This window comes from Larus michahellis, chromosome Z (assembly GCF_964199755.1).
Source record: "Larus michahellis chromosome Z, bLarMic1.1, whole genome shotgun sequence".
In the NCBI taxonomy this organism is placed as follows: domain Eukaryota; kingdom Metazoa; phylum Chordata; class Aves; order Charadriiformes; family Laridae; genus Larus; species Larus michahellis.
In genome coordinates this window covers 55,898,706-55,920,261 of record NC_133930.1, presented here as the reverse complement: position 1 = coordinate 55,920,261, position 21,556 = coordinate 55,898,706, and the positions used below count along the sequence as shown (strand labels likewise).

The window sequence follows — 21,556 nt, the reverse complement described above, 5'->3', positions numbered from 1 at the left end:
CCATATGAATGAGCAGATTACTGTACTATTTATTTTGAAATAAAAAATTGTTCAGCTATTTCAAGTGCAAGTACCTAATGTTCAAGTGCAGTATTTTAAAGAGATTCTATATGCTAACTTTCCATGATGAGTCACTAGCATTTAAAAACCCAATTTGTGAAGTATGTATTATAGCTTTGCAGCCCACATCTTCTCCTGGCTATACACATTTCATCACAAACGTTAACCATATAATATTGTCCATTCATGCTATAACAGAGATGCAGAATGTTTTTCTATTCTGAAGTTAAACAAGTCTTTCAAATTCCTACAATTCTGGTGATATGATAAGCATTGAAATACTCTCTTCATATTATCTAACATCATCATAGAAAAACAACACCAAACTGCCTTATAAGATGCCATTTCTATTTTTGTAAACCTCACGATAGGAATTCTTTTTGTTATCAAAATCCCTTCTGCTCCAGAAAGCATTTAGGTGCCGCCTGAATGCTTTTAGTCTACACACCAATTGCTGACTAACTTTCCCCCGTACAAAGACAGTTTTACTATCCAGTCTCAGTATAGAAGAATTATTACTACTTTGCAGTTTTTTAGTCCTTCAAGGCCTCCTGTCCTACTTCCTGCAAGTCACAGAATCATAGAACCATAGGGTTGGAAGGGACCTCTGGAGATCATCTAGTCCAACGCCCCTGCCAGAACAGGGTCACCTAAAACAGGTTGCACAGGAACGCGCCCAGGCGGGTTTTGAATGTCTCCAGAGTTGGAGACTCCACCACCTCTCTGGGCAGCCTGTTCCAGGGCTCTGCCTCCCTCAAAGTAAAGAAGTTCCTCCTCACGTTTAGGTGGAGCTTCCTATGCTCAAGTTTGTGCCCATTACCTCTTGTCCTGTGGCTGGGCACCACTGAAAAGATCCTGGCCACATCCTCCCGACACCCACCCTTTAAGTATTTATAAGTGTTGATAAGATCCCCCCTCAGCTGTCTTTTTTCCAGACTGAAGAGACCCAAGTCCCTCAGCCTTTCCTCATAAGAGAGGTGTTCCAGTCCCCTCATCATCTTGGGAGTTCTTTGCTGCACCTTCTCCAGTAGTTCCTTGTCCTTCTTGAACCAGGGAGCCCAGAACTGGACACAGTACTCCAGGTGCGGCCTGGAGTCCATGTCATCTGTATCAACTGTAATGTGGCAATAGACTCCTTGCATTCTTTAAACATTCCCTTTCTTTGTCCACACCTCTAAGAAAATCATCCAGCACTATTGCTGTTTTTTTTACTTAAGACATACTACACACCTCAGGACTCCACAGATCATGAAAGTCTAAGAAGCACATGCAAACATGAAAACTTCTGTCCCCCACACACAGTGGACATGTGCAGGGTGTGCACGTGTAACTCACCAGCATACTACAAGCTGTACCAGCTAGTGCGTGGGACGCTCTGGGTCCAGGCAGTGGTGTCAAGTGGGTGGAAGGTCTGTGCTGGGAGGACCTGTGGGATGAGTATGTTCATGCTTGCCAGCAAGCACCAGCTGATGAGTAGAGGGGACCCATGGCAGGGCTAAGGGGGCCTGGGATTCGGACAGGGGTGGTGGGTGGGCAGAGGCGCTGTGCTGGTACTTAGCACATCCTCAAATGTGCATGTGCCTGTGAACCTGTGAGTGTCATGTGCGTGCCTGCACAGCGACCTTCTGTCTCTGCCAGCCCATGAGGAGGTGGGGACATGGCTGTCTGGGCTTGTGTTTTATATGTGTCCTGCATGTGGGCACTGTTGAAGGCCAGTCCATGTAACCCGCCATGTCAATGTCCTGTGTGTGTCTGTCCATCCACGTCCCTCGGCGTGGGCAGAGACCCTGGGTCCTGGCGTGGACCAGGCTCGAAGCCAATGGCCGGGCAAGAGGTTCCTCCAAACATCCCTTAACACATATAACTAGAGAAGCCCAAGGAAACCACATCAGGAACATCGGCATTAACAAGCTAGAATCCAGCCCACTCCTTTAGTCATTCTAAGTCAAGGACCAAGCTATAATTTTAATGGACAGAAGAAATTAGAGTATTTTGTAAAATAAATACAACAAGTTTTAACTCAAGCCTGGAAATTTAGAGACACAATGCAACTCTATTGCCATATGCAGTTTTGGCAGAAGTGTGCTGTGTTGGCATACCCTTAAACAGACACATGTAACTCAAACACAGCATTGCACGGTTCAAAGACAGTTCTGACAGCAATGAGGCAGCTGCAAAGCAAACTCCAAGCTATCAAATCTGTGCCTTCAATCCATAGTCTAGGAAGACAGAAGTATGATTATTTTTTGTTTAATTTCTAGGAGCTAAAACAAGAATCAAAATGGTAGGCAACAGTATTACAGGGGAAAAGGTATTTTGGTTTTTGTTTTCAAAGCTACAATTTATTGAAAGTAAGTTATTTTACTGCAGAAAATTCCATACTGTGTCACCACAACAGGTTTTGTTTCTCACTAAAAGAATGTACTTAGATGCTTTCTGCTGCAATTTCAGTTATTCAGAATCAACAATAGACTAATTTGTTCATAAAAAAGTAACTTAGATCAGCAATACAAAGACAAAGTAATCATAGTAAACAAAGTAATCATATTGTTAGAGATGCTTCAACGCTGCAGATGAAAATGTGTTTGCTACTGGAAATTCAGTATAACAGATTTACAACCTAGGAAACATCTTTAGTCATCTTCATAAAGTATCAGTCCTGCCAAGAAGGACTTCGGGTAGTGGTGGACGAAAAGCTTAACATGAGCTGACAATGTGCGCTTGCAGCCCGGAAGGCCAACAGCATCCTGGGCTGCATCAAAAGAAGTGTGGCCAGCAGGTCGAGGGAGGTGATTCTCCCCCTCTACCCTTCTCTGGTGAGACCCCACCTGGAGTACTGTGTCCAGCTCTGGAGCCCCCAACACAAGAAGGCCATGGACCTGTTGTAGTGGGTCCAGAGGATGGCCACAAAGATGATCAGAGGGCTGGAGCACCTCTGCTGTGAAGACAGGCTGAGAGAGTTGGGGTTGTTCAGCCTGGAGAAGAGAAGGCTCCAGACAGACCTTATAGCGGCCTTCCAGTACTGATAGGGGGCTTATAAAAAATATGTAGACATCCTTTCTACAAGGGCCTGTAGTGACAGGACAAGGGGTAATGGTTTTGAACTAAAAGGGCGTAGATTCAGACTAGATATAAGCAAGAAAGTCTTTCCTGTGAGGGTGGTGAGACACTGGAACAGGTTGCCCAGGGAGGCTGTGGATGCCCCATCCCTGGAAGTGTTCAAGGCCAGGCTGGATGGGGCTTTGAGCAGCCTGGTCTAGTGAAAGATGTTGGGGTTGGACTAGATCATCTTCAAGGGTCTCTTGAAACCCAAACCCATTCTATGCTTCTGAGATGCTTCTGTGACTCTTTGATCTTAACAGTCCACTTTTCTGAAAATATCAAAATTTGTTAAAAGAAACTCTGAAATATGGAATGATGAAAAAGTTCCTTCAGTAAAAATAACTGCATGTAATTTTTCATATGTCTACCTTCTGTGGCCATAATAAAAATTGGAAATTTTAAGCTCATTTTTAATTTTAAGCTTATTCCTGTACATAAATCAACTCTTTTGTTAGTTTCCTTTAACTTTTCAAGAGCCAGTGTCTGAAAATAAGGTCAGTAGCAAGTTGTCCATCCTGAGGCATGTAATTCAAAATGAACTTCATCTTTTCAAAATGCATCATAATTTTTTTTTTATGGATCTATAGGATAACCTTCCTTATGCTTATACCATTTTGAGCTTTTATTTCCATGTGTCTCTATTTTCACTTCTGAAAGAAAAATCCACATTTCTAGGCAAGTAATTCAAAATATAATTTCAAAATGACAGGAGGTTAAAAAAACGCATCAACAATTTTGGCTTCTAACTGGTAGCTTACTAGAAAAATGTCCTATTACCTATATAGGCCCATGAGAAATACAGCAGTCTCCTCTTCCTTTGCAAAACCAGGAAGACCAAGCATCATTTCATATACTACACCTTGATTCGGGACGCGCGGTGGCAGACCATTTGAACAAGTATATCTTACCTTCAAGTATTTCGTACACTCTCACATTTGCCAGTGTCATTGATTTTCTGTCAGCCCTCAATGCATCTCTTTATAGGCAAATGTTCTGTTTCACAGAACAACCGTTTGCTGTGATCTACAAGCATCTTATCACAATAACGGAGAAGTGAAGTAAGTGATGACATGCATTCTAAACAAATTATGGGTAGGGCATATACAGTTTCACTCAACCAAATTCTTCATATGCACGCCGCAAACTTTCCCTGGGTTTTCCCAAAACCTAAAACCCAAGCATCTTCCTGAGTCAAAGGTATTTATAAGGTGGAATGCCACCCTAACTCTTCCCTATAGCACCACATACATATCTTCTTATACTTGAGTAAACAGTACGAACTGAATTCGGTCCAAACAGCAAAGTATTGGTGATAAAAAAAAAAAATCAGACTGAACTAGCATTTCAGGGACTTATATTTGGCTGCCATAGTCATCATTTATCTGCAATTAAAAGATCATTTTTTTAATCCACTTATAACTGCCAAAACTTGAAAAGGAAGGACCATATTTGATAGGTTTAATTAGAGTTCAGTGCCAAGACTAGACTATAATCTCATGTCTGACTTTACCGCCTATTAAAGCTATACTGTGTCTTATTTGTAAAAATAAAAAGATGCCTGATTCACTCCTTGTTGACGAGACCAGGCTGTAAAATCTACCTTTCCAACACTACACCTCTCTGGTTTCAGCATAACTGATGCACACAGACCAAATCATACCCTGTGAGGACTCTGCTCTTCACCTTTACCACTTAGATTTCCATATCCGCACAGACCACATCCATTTCACCTCCTCATTACAGTGTCTACGGGTTGCTGTCATTTACATGGAAGAAAATGTTATTTTTACAGATGATTTAGCTTTTCTGCCTTGGACTGGGAAATGAAGACAGAATTACCCTGCAAGCAGAATGAAATGAGAATAACTTCATGTTTCCAGAACCATATTTGTGGAGCTTAAAGCCCTTTCTTTCTCTACACAAACTGAAATGTACAGGCAGTAAGAAGAGTTTATTTTTACAGTCTGTCTGAAATGTACTCCTATAAAATAGCATGAAGTACTCCTATGAACTGCACCTCAGACACTGCAGAAACTCCATCTGCTAGAGACAGATGCAAAGCAGATAGTTTCTTCTGAAAAACTGCCAAACAAATTTAAAAAGCCAGAGGGTGTGAGAGTGGGAAGGATCACTTCCTTATATAAGAACTGGCCTCTTACAAAGCTGGGTACCCTGGACTGTACTTCACTGTGAACAGTTGTAGGATAATCTGCCTTCGTAGAAGGTTTTTGCTCCGTCTCAACCAAATAGAGATCATGATATCCCATATGACTTCATCCATTCATTTGTTTAGCTCATGGCTCAAGTCAGAATACCTGTATTAGAAAAAACATAATCCTATTGAACCTTATTAAAACTTTGACAAGCAACAGGCTCTGTCTATCAACTGTGTTAAAAATAGTCTCTATTTTTATTTGCTGTCTTTCAATCTTGCCTTTATGAAAGGAAATCACTTAGCAGTGGTAGATGTTACTCCTAATGATGACGCAATTTCTGTCACATGTAGAAGACCATTACACTATTAATTGTTACATTTTAATAAAGTGTCTGAGTTTTTTTGCCTTCATACAAACTCAGATCCATTTCTTTCTAAAGGTGAGCAAGTATAAAATTATAATTTTAAATATTGTATTTTCTCTCACAACACTAAAAGACAATTTTGTATTTGAATACACACAATTTTAGAAAGTGCTAAAATATTTATATAAAAAACTAGGAGAATTATGCTGCATAAGTTTTAAGCCCTTCAACTCTCCTGGGAGCTGTAATTAGATTAAGAAATTATTTGACAGAAGAAAAAGACAGGCTATTTTATTTAAGTCAAATTCTTCTGATAATGCACCAGTTACCTAGCCATGTTAAATCTTAAATCAGATATTTAGAAATCTTTACCATAGCAACTCAAAATAAGCAGATCTTAGGAAAGCATCCTTCCAAAATAATTCATGCAAATTATGGATTTCCTGTTTTAGTTTGAAAGTAAACTGTGAAGTAAAAAACTATCATGGTCAGAAATTACAGACTTTTTAGTTCTTTGAAGCAATCAACGGTGCAAGGATTATCTTTTCTATTAATTAATATCACTGTTCTAAGGTTAGACTAAGTACTTTACTTTCTAAACTCACCCAAGTTGTACAGATGCACTCTGAGCATTGACTGGCAGACAGACCTAAACAGATGTTCACAGGTTTTCAATCCTTCAGTCCAGAATTCTTGTTATTCGTTTCCAGTACCACTACTGTAATGTGATTTTTTTTCCTGCATGACAGGAAATACCTGTGCTGGTTCTGACCTGTGAGTATGTGTTTTCACATGACACTGCTTAGTGAGAGCAGTGTGATGCTTAAAGGTTTCGTGCATTTTCTCTGCAAGCCACTTCTATATATTCTGCTTACAGTTTAAATTTCAAAGTCTCATGTTAATATGTTGCATACATCATATCTCCCCCTAAACTCAGTAGCAGAACCTGAGCATATAACAACAAAAGCAAACCATTTCCACATAGATATCAAAAGCTGGCTCCCAAATCTGAGAATACTTGTCATACCTGAAATTCTAACAAGATTCTTCAATGGCCTGACACAATCTCCTACCCAAAGTGGATGCTAAGAAAGGGAAATTCCTCAATGACTTAGCTGGTACTCATGTTGCACATCTGGTAACATATACTCTCCAAGTACTGTTGCTGGTTGTTACAAAAGGTTGTTGTTATACAGAAGAGTAAAGTACAAGTTAAGAGTGAGTTAGCAAATCCCTTTTCCCATTTTATTGAAAACCACTCTCAAAAGATGAAAGGTTTTGCCTTTCCTGGTTTACAGAATGAAGCATTTGAATCACATACTCACTTCTTGTGTGTGAGGTCCAGACCACTGTTGATTATTCCCTCCACCTTGACATTTTTCTGTCCACAAATATTGCCATAACTGTCATATCCTGAGAGCAGTCTTGCAGCTGCTCCTGTAGCTATTGAAAAGCCACAGATAAAACCCTGGAGGAGAAAAATACTCACAGTTTAGTAACACTCTGTTTGGCAGCTGGTAAAAGTCAGTTTAATTCATTTGTTTCTAAGCAGAGTTTTGTGGGGTTGTTTTAATTTTTTCAGACTGAGGAAGGAGAGACAAGGACCCTCCACAGAGAACCATTGTGCAATTATAAAATTAAGTGCAAGACAAAAAGAGGCTTCAGACATCCGACACTGCATATTACACAAGCAGTGTTAAGAATATTGTAGGTGGGGTTTTTGAGTGTCATACTGTCAGCAAGTTGTGGGTGAAGCCAAAGGGAGGCCAAAGACAGGCAGTAAAGGAGAGCTACAAGCAGAGCTGGAGTTGTCAGGGGTTAGTATGCATCTTAGAAGATTCCAGACAGCCCAGATTTTCTTGCTTTAAGATTTTATTTTCTTCCTTCAAATTATGTGCTTTCAAAGATAAGCTAGAATGAAGAGGCCTAGCTGACATTTTTAAGGAAATCCTCTAAAGCAAGTGACCAGGTCAAGATCGCTATGGCTCCAGATGCTGGTTCAAACGTGGGTAAGGAACAAATACAGAGCACGAGAATACAAAATGGCTCAGAGTAATGCAGAAAATATCCAACATCAGGCAGGTCTTGCTGTGAACTTTCAGAGATACTTCACTAGCAAAGCCAAGATCAAGGTGGTGATGGTATGAATAGGCGACTGGCCCAAAAGAATCATTAGCTCTCCAGCAACACCACTGACAGGGAGAAGTCACCCATCAGCTCACTCAGCTACCATCAATGAACTGCTCTTACAGATGAGGCAAGCTAAGATTTGAGAAGGGGAAGCAGAGTAAACAGCTGAGACAAATGCGTGGTGCAACAGATGGCAGTGACAGATGAGATGATAACAGGTAACGAATTCAGCATGAACAGCTAAAATGTGGGTGGTTTCAAAGGACCAAAGATACAGGAGATTGACCTTCTCTGACAGGCTATCACTGCAGAGAAATTCGAGACAGCAAGCTGGTCATTATCTTTCTCTGCACAATGCACTAATGCACTTACAGACTTAATACTTAAAGTGAAAAACAAGGACAAAGTGAGCAAAAGGCTATCACAAGCAATAATTAAAGCTAATTTCAGCACTCACTTTCCATTTCTCGTATCCCTTAATATTCTGTAAAGGACACGCTAGCATGCATTTTACATACAATAGTACTCAGGTTCTTGGCTGGTTCAATAATTTTTTCCCTACACATGGGTAAGGGAAATCATATAATTTCTCCCCCATCTAATCTAATTTAATTTACAACAGTGCAGGGATGCCCTCCTGACCCATCATGGTACTTCAAGTGAAGTCCCCTAGAACAGTAAGTAACAGAGTATTTGACCCAACAGGATAATTGCTCTGTATATTATACTGCTTAGATAGAAAAATCTGTGACACTAACCCCACAGCAGACTAACTTATAATTGGGGGAACAGGTAGGCATAGACTGAGTAACTAGGGAACATCAAAAAAGGCAGGAAAAAATAACCACAAAAAAAGACCTGCTTGTTTCAGGAAGTACTGTGCTTTTTAAGATTTTAAGACATTCACATGTTACAGTAAGAATGTAATTTGTATGTTTTAGACAAAAAATTTTCGTCTTTGCATTTGAAGTGCAGCCAGTGACAAACACTTCAGGGAAAGAAAAAGAAATTTTTCAATGGAATAATTCCAAAGACCAGAGACCAAGGAACAGTAGAAAAGAAAGCTAACAGAACAGAACTCCCAAACTCCAAGTGCTACTGCTTGCAACACAGCAGTACAAGACAGTGACAGACATTCTCTGTTTAGGAAGAACATCATACATAAATCCACAAAACAACACAAGATGAAAAGAAGCATATTGCTAGTTTTCACTCATCTGCAGGTCTTGGAAGTTTGTTTGTTTCTTAATATAAAGTGCACAGTGTTGTGAGGTTGTCTTGAGCAAGGTGATGCTTTCATCAAGCAGGACAAACCTGGGGTAACTTGAAGAGAAAGATCTTACCATTAGTAATATGGTTGGTGCTTCTACTAAGCATCCAAGAAGAAAACAGTCAACTGTTTCATATTGAGAATCTTTGTTTCTCAGCAAAATGTTGACTGTGATTCACAGAACTGTTTACTAGACTCAACGCTATAATTTCTGGGACTTCCACAGTCCCACAAGTAACATGAATCTAGCAATACCTCACCATGATGAAAATCACTCACAAATGAAACCAGAGTTTCAGGGAAAGAGGAGCTGGAGCAAGAACTGGCACAAACAAGGAATTATGGATCCCTACCAAAGGCCTTTGATGTGTACATACTAGCCATTTCTGTTCCACAGCTGAGAGATCACATACCAGTATACCCAGGATACCCAGTGATTAAGTGAATGAAGAGTTGTAAAACTTTTTTCTAATAAATGCGAACTCTTCAACAATATAACATTCACAGAATCCTTTGAGTTTTACTCACCATTCCTATGCAGAAGAGGATGAATAAGAGCAGCCATGGTACATCTGTGCAGCTGTGGTCCTCCAGAGGCTTCCACTCTCGCTTGGAGCTCTTGCGTGAGAAGAGAGAGATGAGGTTAAACAATACTTATTTAACTGTATCCTCCTTATAATAGAAAAAGGCAGAAAACTATTCTCCAGGGCATTAACATACAGCAAGAATTATCTTTAAACTCTCATATAGCTAAAGGAACTTGGTCAAAAAACTTAAAGAGTAAGGTTCATGAAAGACACTTCAAAAGTGCTACCACTGGAAGCTAGATCAACAGTTTATCTAGGAATTTACACTTATTCATCCACGAAACAAGGTATTATTTTTCTGTTAACAGAAAAGAGAAGATAATGGCACAGAGTCAACAGTATCTGCTATTGCCGTCTTCCACAGCTACCTTCCAGTAATCTGCTTTCCAAGAAGGATAAAAGGTTAAACTTTTCAAAAGCTCCTAAATTTTAAAACACCATTGGCAAGTTTAACAAATACAGTGGAGGCAGAAAGGAGGTGATAAATTGCTGTTACAGGAACAGTTCTCTACCTGCCAAGAGGCAGCTGAGCTTAACATTTCAGCAAAATAATTCCTAGTCAGTATCGCCCAGGTGCCAGAGAGGAAAACCTAGTACTTAGAGGCTGAAACACTCAATGATGGAGGTTCTATGGCAAAGTATAAAGAGGCAGTTGTAAGCAATTCAAATAGTTTGCTGCTCATAAGGTAAAATTTCTCAAGTGTGTATACACTGCTAAGATAATTGAAGTCTGTTAAAAACAGCCATTTTGCTTAAAAAGTATTTTGCTAGATGGCAAAGAATGATTTTAAGAAAAGAATGAACATTGGCTGTAAGCACAAAACTAACCACCCTATCAGAATTTGGTTATTATAACAAAAATATTGAATATAGCTATTTCTAAAAATACACAGTTGCACAGACAAGTTTTTTCAATTAGTTCCCAAGTAGTAACTGTTCACATATGCCTACTAAGACCCAAAAAATGCACACACTGTTTTCATACTTGAGAAAGAAAAGGAGACTGATACAGGGAGAGTACGGAACAGGTCTCTTCAAAGACAAAGCAGAAGGGGTAAACTATTCAAATTTTTAATTTCTTTTTCCTTTCAAGACTTTGAGGCATCTTCTGTTGACAAGGTAGCAAATATCAGTACTGAATTAAAACAGAATGGTTAGGAAAGTGTCAACAGCTTTTGTCTCCAGCATGTATTTCTGCAGACTTTTATCAAAAAAGCTACAGCATGTAACTCATGTGATACCAGAAAGGTAGTTTTTTGGTATTAGTGACATCATTTTTTGCTAATTCACATGCAAAAAGGAACCTTTACAAATAATAGCATTAGAAAACTACAAAATGTACGTAATATAAATGAAATCCTGCATGTACCTCGCTTCAAAAAGCAGTCTTCTAAGTAGTCTATCTTTGCATTACGGAATCCTGTGCTATTTTTGCAATCTTGTATTAAGGAAGTTCCACTTGAAGATGTTACATTTATATTGTTAATTCAAACCGTGCAAATTCACTCTGAGTTCTGAAAAGTCAAACTTCTTTTTATTTTACTCAATAATCAGTAGTGAGTGGTGCTAAAAGGTCACATTATACACTCTACTACACTCATTCAACAAACCTGTTTGCTGATTCTGGCAGTTCACAGTTAAAACTAACATACTATTCAAACTTAACATTTACAACAAGATTGTAAGATTTATATTGTTATAATAAGCATAACTCATAAAATATGTAAAGCTTCACGCTTCCTATTCCTAAATTCACTCCAAGAACTCTTGACTCTGTAGATATTTACTTTCATTTACAAATAGCAGAGATAAATTTCAGCTATAGCTGCACCTTAAGAGTAAGCTGCCCTTGACTAAAGAGGCAGCAGTAAGATACACCATGTGGTATGGTTTCTTTGTTTTGTTGGGATTTTTATCCTCTCTGTACCATCTGCAAATAAAATCTTTTAATAGGATTTTTAAAAGCCACTGGACAGCCTCTGTAACAGCTCCGGCAAAGATTTAGGTTGTCTGACTAGTCACAGTTCCTGTAAGTAATCCATTTTATTTACTAAGTGGACTGCAATTTATATGTCAAAAAGAAACCTGAGATGCCATGGTGTAACGCATAGAGGAATTCATTCTGTGTCCACAGTCTTTACTTTGCTCCAAAACATAATAAAAAATTTAAAAATAAAAAATAAAAGAGGAGGGTATTTTAAACAAAAGGTACCCTTGGAGGCAATTCAAAAGGCACTAGGTACTTACCAAACCTCAATTTAACCACTCAGGATACTAACACGTTATGAAATTATACATCTGTAGAACAACAGCCTTCTCCAGAAGGCTGTCCAATCTTTCTTCTCTCCAGATCTTGGTACAACCCAAGATAGCTGCCAGTATCTATCTGCTATTTTCTTCTCAGTTGCTCCCTTGCACTCACAACTCCCAGTGTATCTTCTTCCATAGCTTCACAGCCCTTCATCCCCATCTTTGATATTGGTGTTCATACATCTCTAGTGACCACTCCCCACCCAACCCTTAGATGTTTACTGAGACCTTGATACTCACGCTTGGGCAACACAAATTGCTAATCTATGGTCAACATAAGGTGTAACAAATGTTGTTTGTTCTGCAGTCTGGAAACTATACTTTGTTTCCGTTGTAACTAAAATACCCTAAAATTTTAGCACACGTGCTTTGCCTGCAGTCCTAGATCAGCACTTCTACTGATTTCAGCTTTTCCTCCAGATTAAGAGCCTTCAATATTTGCTGATGCAAGAAAGCTAGATAAGCTAGAGGAAAAATAAAAATTTTGGAAACAACTTGATTTATTTTAAGTTTTTTCGTAAAACAGGGCTTTTATGCTATGCCACCTATGGATATTCTTGCCATTAACAAAGCATAGGATTACCTGTGAAGCATTATGAGAGCATAGAGAATTAGGACCTCTATCAGTTAGAGTGGAAAGCAGGCAAAAAAACCCTGCATCTCCAAGAAAAACGTGCAGGTTGGGAACACGTCTCCTGCCTGTTACAGCTATTCTGTGCTGATCATAACAGTTAAGAGTTCTGGGTCCTGCGCTTGGGTCACAACAACCCCATGCAGAACTACAGGCTTGGGGAAGAGTGGCTGTAGAGCTGCCTGGCAGAAAAGGACCTGGGGGGCGTTGGTTGACTGCTGGCTGAGTATGAGCCAGCAGGGTGCCCAGGTGGCCAAGAAGGCCAACAGCATCCTGGCCTGTATCAGGAACAGTGTGGTGAGTAGGACTAGGGAAGTGATCATCCCCCTGTACTCGGCACTGGCGAGGCCCCACCTCGAGTACTGTGTCCAGTTTTGGGCTCCTCACTACAGGAAAGAGATTGCGATTCTGGAGCGAGTCCAGAGAAGGGCAACGAAGCTGGTGAAGGCTCTTGAGTACAGGCCTTAAGAGGAGCAGCTGAGGGAACTGGGGTTGTTTAGCCCGGAGAAAAAGAAGCTGAGGGGAGACCTTATCACCCTCTACAACTACCTGAAAGGAGGCTGTAGAGAGGTGGAGGTCAGTTTCTCCTCCCAAGTAACAAGCAATAGGACAAGAAAAACTGGCCTCAAGTTGCACCAGGGGAGGTTTAGATTAGATATTAGGAAAAAATTTTTACACTGAAAGGGTTATCAAGCATTGGAACAGGCTGCCCAGGGAAGTGGTGAAATCACCATCCGTGGAAATACTTAAAAGATGGGTAGACGTGGTGCTTAGCAACATGGTCTAATGATGTTTTTTGTCAGAGTTAGGTTGATGGTTGGACTTGATCTGAAAGGTCCCTTCTAACCTAGTCAATTCTATGATTCTAAGAATTATTTACTCAAGAACCCGAATGTGTGTGTTCATAAGTCTACATCTGTCTACTTCCAAAAAACTTGTCAAACTCAATGCTTCTCAAAAAAAATCAGAACTGCTGAGTGCAGCACAAATTTACAATTGGGTCTTAATTCCACACCTACAGAGTTGGATGTCTAGAGTTAGGCTTTTTCTTGCAGAAGCAAAGTGTGAGGAATGCCAGCACATTAGCTGTTGGTTTTTGTAGTTGAATTCAGAGCTAGGTGGTCTCAAGAAAGTAAGCACTTGTATGCAAATACAAAATAAAAAGGGACTATTTTCTTGGTATTCATTGCATCCAGTCACCTCAAAACAAACACAGAACCCCACCGTCCAGATTTCTTTCTCCCTGCCACTTCCAAAATGTACCTTTGCAGCACCACGTAGCAGGTCTGAATTTACATGTCTCCTGCATACTGTAATATACTTTACAGATATGTAAAGCCAATGGCTTACCACTTTCACTGCTAACTGTAACAGCTGTACTGGATGCTACCATACTCGCCGTCCCCAGCCAGAGTACAACAAACACATAAGCAGACAAAAAAGTAAAAATATGGCCTGTCAGCAGAAAACTACAGATGCAAGGAATTACAGAGAATTTTTTTAAACACAGAATGTCTTAGGCAATGTACAATTCGGGAGTGATGTGACAAGAAGCCAAGTAAAGGACATCTGCAGTATTATATATATGGATAATCAAGTTGTGGGTAAGTAGTAAAGATGTGAACAAGATCAGGATAAAGATGGAATTTGCCATCAACAGAGGATGTTGCAGCACCATGAAAAAGGCACCAGAAAGAAATCCTAAAGTCTTGTGGTGATCAGATCATGTACTTCAGGAAGACAAAAATGAAGCTGCTGCTGAGACAGATGGGCTGAATTAAGGACAACCCAGTGAATAACTGGCCTGAGTAACATCCACTGGATGAAAAGGAGATGCAGTGAGAGGTTATACTCCAAGCTTTACTTTGGCTAGTGAGTTTAAATTAGCAACTGAAGAGTATAGGACCATCCCGATTTGCATATGAACACACAGGTTGTAAGAATACAGACATAAACAGAACAACAAATACAGCCCTCACATTTCTCAGCCCAAAACAAGTCTTAAAAGAGACCCAGCATTGGAGGATGTCCCATCAAAACGCCATAGGAAGATTTACTAGTCATGAGGAAGAGCATCTTCCAGACTACTAATCTAACTCCAGGACTACCACACACAGTGTTAACAAAGCCAAGAGGAGTCAAAATTTTAAGGCAAGATCCACAGCCAGCAAAGCCAAACTGAGTTAAAACTTCATGAGATACCAGTTACATGAACTACGCTGTTCTGGCTCAAGAGAAGGCTTCCAAGTGCAGCTGCTCCAAACTCCTGGAAGGTCCACAGGCAGGACAAATTGTTCATTACCCCTACTTGTAAGTAACACTAGATGAAACCTTACATGCAGATGAAACACAGTAATCCAATATTCTTCTACTTCAGCATTTGGTTTAGATCAGTTACACTTCAACTCAAAAATAAGAGAAAATCAGACAGAAAAGTTGAAATAGTTTTTATACAGAGATCCACACAAATAATTTTGACATTTCCTCTTAAAAAGCAATCAATTCTTTTGTTTTAGTTTCCTTTTTCTTTCAACCTGGTTCTAACACAAGATGCTGCTGCAGAACATCCAGTTTCCCATTTGCAGGCATTAAGAATAAGCTTTCATAATTTCCATGCTTAGAACTGCCCACTTTTTTTTTCTATTGAATACTGAATACAAGACACAGCATTTTGATTTATCAATCTAAACAATCAGGCGTAGTTTTACAAAGTTTTTTCAGATCCTAGCATCCTCAGGCACTTTAACATTTGGCCCACTCCCCCCTTAACAGTTCATACCATACTTTAAGGATGTGACTTTTCAGACAACTTACACTTTCTGACACTTCTGTCGCTTCAGCTGGTGGGCTACTGTACTGCCACACATGGACCTAGTGCACGGGAACTTCCCCACTGCCTTCAGCATTTACATTCATTAATTATTTAACCTTTCCTTAAAGATTGGATAAGTTCACAAAATAAATCCATCCACTGCTTTCCCCTCATGGACATACACTGAAATTTTTTACCTCTTCTGACCGTTAGTCTCCCTTCTATATTATGTCCACCTTCCATGTTTTTAATATCTCAATCACCACAGCAACTGCATGCCCCTTATGAAGATTTCCTCCCTATGAGCAGTTACAAAATTTAAGAAAATTTAAGATGCATCTTCCTTCCACAAAACTGTTGCATTAGGCTGTCAATTATGAACACTGGTCTGCATGAATATCTGAACTCCAGCTTGTTCCTCTAAATGGTGTCTATAACCATTCTTTTCAGTGGGACATATGTTTAATTTGTTTTTTAAGCACAAAACCCAGCTAAAAAAAAAAATCAATAGTTCTAGAAGCCATGGAACTAGTTAAGATTGATTTCCTTTGGACTTTCTGCACAGTACAATCAGATCCTCTGATACTTAACAAAGGGAAAGTTCTGATCACAGTTCTTTGTCCAATGGAAACAATTCCTTATCTTTTCTTTTTTTTTTTCCCCCCCTTCTCATTTAGGTTCTCTGACATTTGAGAATAAGTCAGCTTTTGTTATGGCCCCTTTCTCTGCAGAAACAGTTTGACTCAATCTTTCATTAAACTCATAGGAAGGCAATAGCTTTGCATCAACTATCACTGCTGAATTAGCTATCACTGCCAAGTTAGCTCAAGTCAGATCAATGATATTTGGGGGAGAATGAGTAGTTTCCTGAAGGAATAAGATGTGTGTAACCTGCATAAAAGATTTATTTTTTTTAAAACATAAGTTACCAGTAGTTTAAATTAGTACAAAAAGATTGCATAAATGAATTTTTCAAATAGCTTTTTTTTTTTTTTTGCTCTGCTAAGAGTCACTATAGAAAAACTTGGAATATCCATTGTAATCATTTGTAATCAGTTTCAATAATGAAGGTATGGAGAAATTTGGTATACAAGTATTTCAGGGTGTTGCTTTTTTAAATGAAATGATAGATTTACTGTACTTTTAAAATTCATCAGGGATATTGTTACTGATGTGGCAGTTTAAGATCATTTGTTATAAAACCTCATCCTAAGAACCACATTCATCTAACTACAACTCCTTTACATTCTCTGCTCTTTTATCACCTCGATGTAACACCTGGATCCAGAGTATATGCAACTGTAGCGCATTGCAGGAGAGTAAATAGAAATGACTGCTGTTCATATGAGTAAATCAAGAAGCTAAATTACTCTGTAGCTATCTATCTACACAGGAGATAAAAGAGCCACAGTGTATGCATAGCATTAATGAACAGCGTTCAGAGGCAAAAAAGGATACTCATCCTGACCGGGTTCTTTAGGGGGAAGCTGCCATTGCGTCCTGCAGACTATAGCTTTCCGAGAAGGAAGGCTGGTTCTGATAACGTACCAGAGATTCAACTGACTGTATGATTAGCATTTAGTTCATTCCAATGGCACCATGAGTACACAATACATTTTACACCTACAATGCAAGTTCAATGCTTCAGAATTGGTGGGTTGATTGCAACACTGTGCACACCACAAAATGATATGTAAGGCATGGTCTGCTCCTGAGTTCTCTTTGGGAAACAGGCAATACAGGTTAAAGAGGTTGCTACCGAGAAGTCACCCAGGCCAGAAGCTGTTCTGTTGAACTCAAAACTCCAGCTTCACATGCTACTGATACCTCCCTACACTGCCAAAAAGCCAGTTCTTGAACCATTTGTCATCATTTCCTAACGACCGTTTAAGGAGCTGATTCTTTACTCGCTTCATGTATTTTTACAAGCTAAAGAACAGCCCCAATCACATGCTGGCCTTCACTATGAAGCATGGCACCTTTACTAGTTTACCAAAATGCTTCTATTACAAGAATGTAATTCTCCAGTTTACCAAAGAGAATGGCATTTTTCTGTCCAAGACATGGCACACCTTTTTACACTATTCAGCTGTTTAAAAGAAGAACTAGCAGCAACTGTATGTTGTCCTAATGAAAATTCTTCCACCTCTGAACAGGTCCTAATTCAAGCACATAAAGAGGAATAGGAGATGAGTCCTGACCCTGAGCATTAATAGTTTAGGATATTTCCAGATCACTCTAACCTGGAGCCTAAAATCAAGAATCAACTTCCCCATTCCATATGCAGCTGCAGCTATTTTGACATAAAATGAATTAACCAGCCACTTCTCTCCTTTCATTATGAATGTTAAACTGCAGTGAGTAAGATGACTAGCACAGTGCATTAGCACTACATTTTGCCCACAAAGTGGTTAAAACATACATGATACCAATTACAGGTATAGACTGCATGTGTCTCACTATAAACATGAGGCAGTAATTATTTCATGAAAAACAGAGCATTTGTCTGCATACACAACCAACTTAGTAGATAATTACTGATCTGAGTGTAAAACATGAGAACATTAAAAAAAAAAAGTAACAACTCGGGTATACTAGCTCTCTATATAAAAATCTTCGAGTGAAGAATGCACTCTGTTGAAGTGCCCAAAGTCTTTAAGTGTTAAAACTATCTTCAATTCATGACTTCATCAACTACCTAACAATTTCTTTAAAGAAAACCCTTAGTTTATTGCACCTTGAAGCCTAGGAACACTGTGAGAAGCTGCCCTAGTTAAAATGCTCACAAGTATCTACAGACTTCCTGAGCATGACCTATAGATGTTCACATAGAACACCAAGCAGTAGCTTGCTGCAGTTTACCACAAATTCAGGTGATTCTCTCAAGTTCACAATAAACCTCATCTATTATACAGCAAGTTATTGGTATGCCTCCATTACTAGAGGAGGAACATGCACCAACAAACTCAAACTTTTACTGTATACCAGTTCCCTGAAAGAATGAACCATGCTGTATCAATATCTCCATAAACATACCAAAAAAATTCTTAGTGTAGACCTCTGGGGAAGAACGGTATTGCTCCTACTGTGAAGAGCCTGCTGAATATAGCACTCTCCTGGGAGGCAGAGGCTTGAATTCCCCAAGACTTACAAAACTGAAGCTAGATCTCCCACTTATAGGGGCAAGTGAGCTGTCACCATAATACCATTACAGCTACTAGTGGCAGTTGTCTCTAAAAACATTGGAAAACCTTACACGCTATTTCCCATAAGTGCCCTCCAGGATGACACCATCCTCTGGATAACAAGACAGATGCCTCTGGGCCATTCCAAAAGGGATTGCATTACAGAACATGCAAATCACGGCGGTGTTAAATGTCCGTTTTTGTGGAATTTCTGCTTCAATTTAATTCCAAAATGTTTTATTTTTCAATTTTCTGCAAAGCAGACGTTAGTCATGCTTTTGGATGTTACTCAGAGCCACATGCCAGTACTTCACATATAAGCACCCATGTCCTCATTTGCCTAATTACTTCACATCACCAATTGTTCTCTAAGGCCTTGTCCACTGAAAAGATGCATCTGCTCTTTATTAGTATGAAACTTAGGGTTCCTGTTAGGAGGTGTTTTCTGGAGGTGTAATACTGCTTTAAAGTCATCCATCAAAAGGTAATGAATTTATACTTTGCTTCCCTTCAGAGACTAAGCATACCACCAATTCAATGTGTCCACACCTCCTACTTCACTAGTGTTCTAATACTCCCCAAACAGTATTTATGAGTTTTCAACATAATGTAAACAAAATTGAGAGCATGTAAGACAGGACTTACAACATTATTGATGGTGTAATATAAAGATACTTACCCTGAAAACTCATACTGGAAGACTTCACTTATGAATCTGACATATGCTGTGTTGTATATCATCTTCCACTCATCTTTTCAGTCAACTCATATTAAACATTGCTTCTAAAACTCCTTTATTACATGGTTCCACCTCAGTCTACAACTTAAATATTTATCTTGAAACATAACACAGCTGATTAAATAAAGAGCTAACATGATCAGCACACCCGCTGAGATTTTAAAGTTTAGAAAGAAGGCCATCTGCAGACAAAAGCCCACTTTTTAAACACCTAAATTATTTAGTTCTTGTTTCTTTTCTTCATCACATGTTGTTCAGTACTTATTTAAAAGCAGCAATAAGTAAGGACACTTTACAAATATCACAGTAATATTTTTCAGGGGATTAGAGCATCCATTTCAAAGCTTGTTTGGTACTTCGATGGTTTTTAATCATTAATAAAAAGCAGTCATGCAAAAAAAACCCAACCCAAAATAAAAAAAAAACCCAAACAGTTCACCTTTGATGATATTTTGCACCTACCAAGTTACTTCATCACATTGAATTTTCTACTTGTACATCAACCTGTTTAACTTGTACATTAACGTGATTCTCAGATTTTCTTACTATGAGACTGCAAGTCCCAAAATACAAAATATTTTCAAACTTTGGACTAGTAAAACATTGTCCAACTACTACACACAGTTTTCTTCCAAACGTGTTAGCTTTATCACAACATGACATTAGTAGAAGAAAAAAACAACACAGCAGAACTCCCCTGTTAACGGTCAACACAGAAGATGAAGGACATTCCACAGAAAACACTGCCCCTGTTCTCTGCACTGTCTTTGTCTGTGATGAGCAATTTCCCCTAAAAGAATTTTTTCACCCTTCTAAAGTGTCTAAAGCCAGAATTCAAGACAAAAACATCACTGCTGTTTAAAAGCTCGTGACCTGTACAAGTACTGCTGTGAAAAATGACGATGTTGCCACTTACTAGACATTCACAGCAGTTTGCTAAGTATGCTTTAAAATTGCATACTACATTCAAACGGGTGTGTCAATTGAAAATCATAAAATCATTTACAGTCCTTGCAGAAGAGCTTCCTACCTTTCAAAGGCGAAGGCCTACTTGGAGGAGGATTCTGTGAGGTTAGAGGCTTGTATTTGCATATGTCAACACATCCAAGGTCCTCGTGGCACTACACTGAACACTATCAGCTAACTGTTGCATACGTTGGCCATGTGCATCCTTCCATATCACTGCATATGAAACCCAAATTCCCCAAATTTTCCAAAGTGTTGGAAATTGAGAAGCCAATAGCCATATTCAGTTACATTTAAAGGATGACATCAGCACAATAAAAGCTCCTCAGAGCCCTTTTTTCCCTCATTTCCTCCAATGACGATCAGAAAAACTTTAAGCTTACTTTTTTTTTTTGGAGGGGGGGCGGGGGAGGAAGCTTACATAGCTTCTTAAATACAAAATTCTGATTTACAGGTCCAAAATTCTGGAATAACAAGAAAGAAACCTACTCAGGATTACAGTAAGAGGGCAGTGCTTGAGGACATTGAAGGCGTATTAGGCTAATAGGAACCAACACTAAGAAGGCTCTATCTGATTTAAAGAAAGGGTGGGAGGAGAATGGAAAGGGAAATAATGTGTCAAGTCCTTAGCTTATTACATAAGCATACTTCCTTATAAGTAGGCAATTATTCTGCAGTTTTTCATAGCAAACTAGGGAGAGTCTGACAACGCATTCCCAGGACGTGGCTATCATGACCTTGAACAACATACTTTAATGGGTTTCCTGTTTTGTTTCTATGAATCTGAATACAGCATTCAGAGGTCTCTTCCTCAGTCAAATAATGTACCTGGAGAGCAGCAAGAATGGTTTCAATTTAAAAACAAACACACAAAACAACAAAGATGATGGAACAGCTTATTCTGGGTGTCATCTCAAGGCATGTGGAGGAAAAGAAAGCTATCAGAAGTACTCAACATGGATTCACCAAGGGGAAATCATGTCTGACTAATCTGATAGCCTTCTATGATGGCATGACTGGATGGACAGATGAGGGGAGGGTGGTAGCTGTGGTCTACCTTGACTTCAGCAAGGTGTTCGACATGGTCTCCCACAGCATCCTCATAGGGAAGCTTAGGAAGTGTGGGTTAGATGAATGGACAGTAAGGTGGATAGATAACTGGTTGAAAGACAGAGCTCAGAGGGTTGTGATTAGGAGCACAGAGTCTACTTGGAGGTCAGTGACGAGTGGTGTTCCCCAGGGGT

General features: G+C 39.3%; 1 protein-coding gene across 2 annotated transcripts in view; it reads right to left on the bottom strand.

The window, feature by feature from the left end:
• The window catches only part of SLC44A1 (solute carrier family 44 member 1), a 67,122-nt gene that overhangs the window by 37,020 nt on the left and 8,546 nt on the right, over positions 1 to 21,556 (bottom strand). For both annotated transcript variants that reach the window (XM_074569847.1, XM_074569846.1), the window contains exons 2-3: positions 9,611 to 9,700; positions 7,008 to 7,150 (exon numbers count right to left, since the gene is read on the bottom strand). In XM_074569847.1, the coding sequence (XP_074425948.1) occupies positions 7,008 to 7,150; positions 9,611 to 9,700 (233 nt within the window). The remainder of the gene's footprint in view (positions 1 to 7,007; positions 7,151 to 9,610; positions 9,701 to 21,556) is intronic.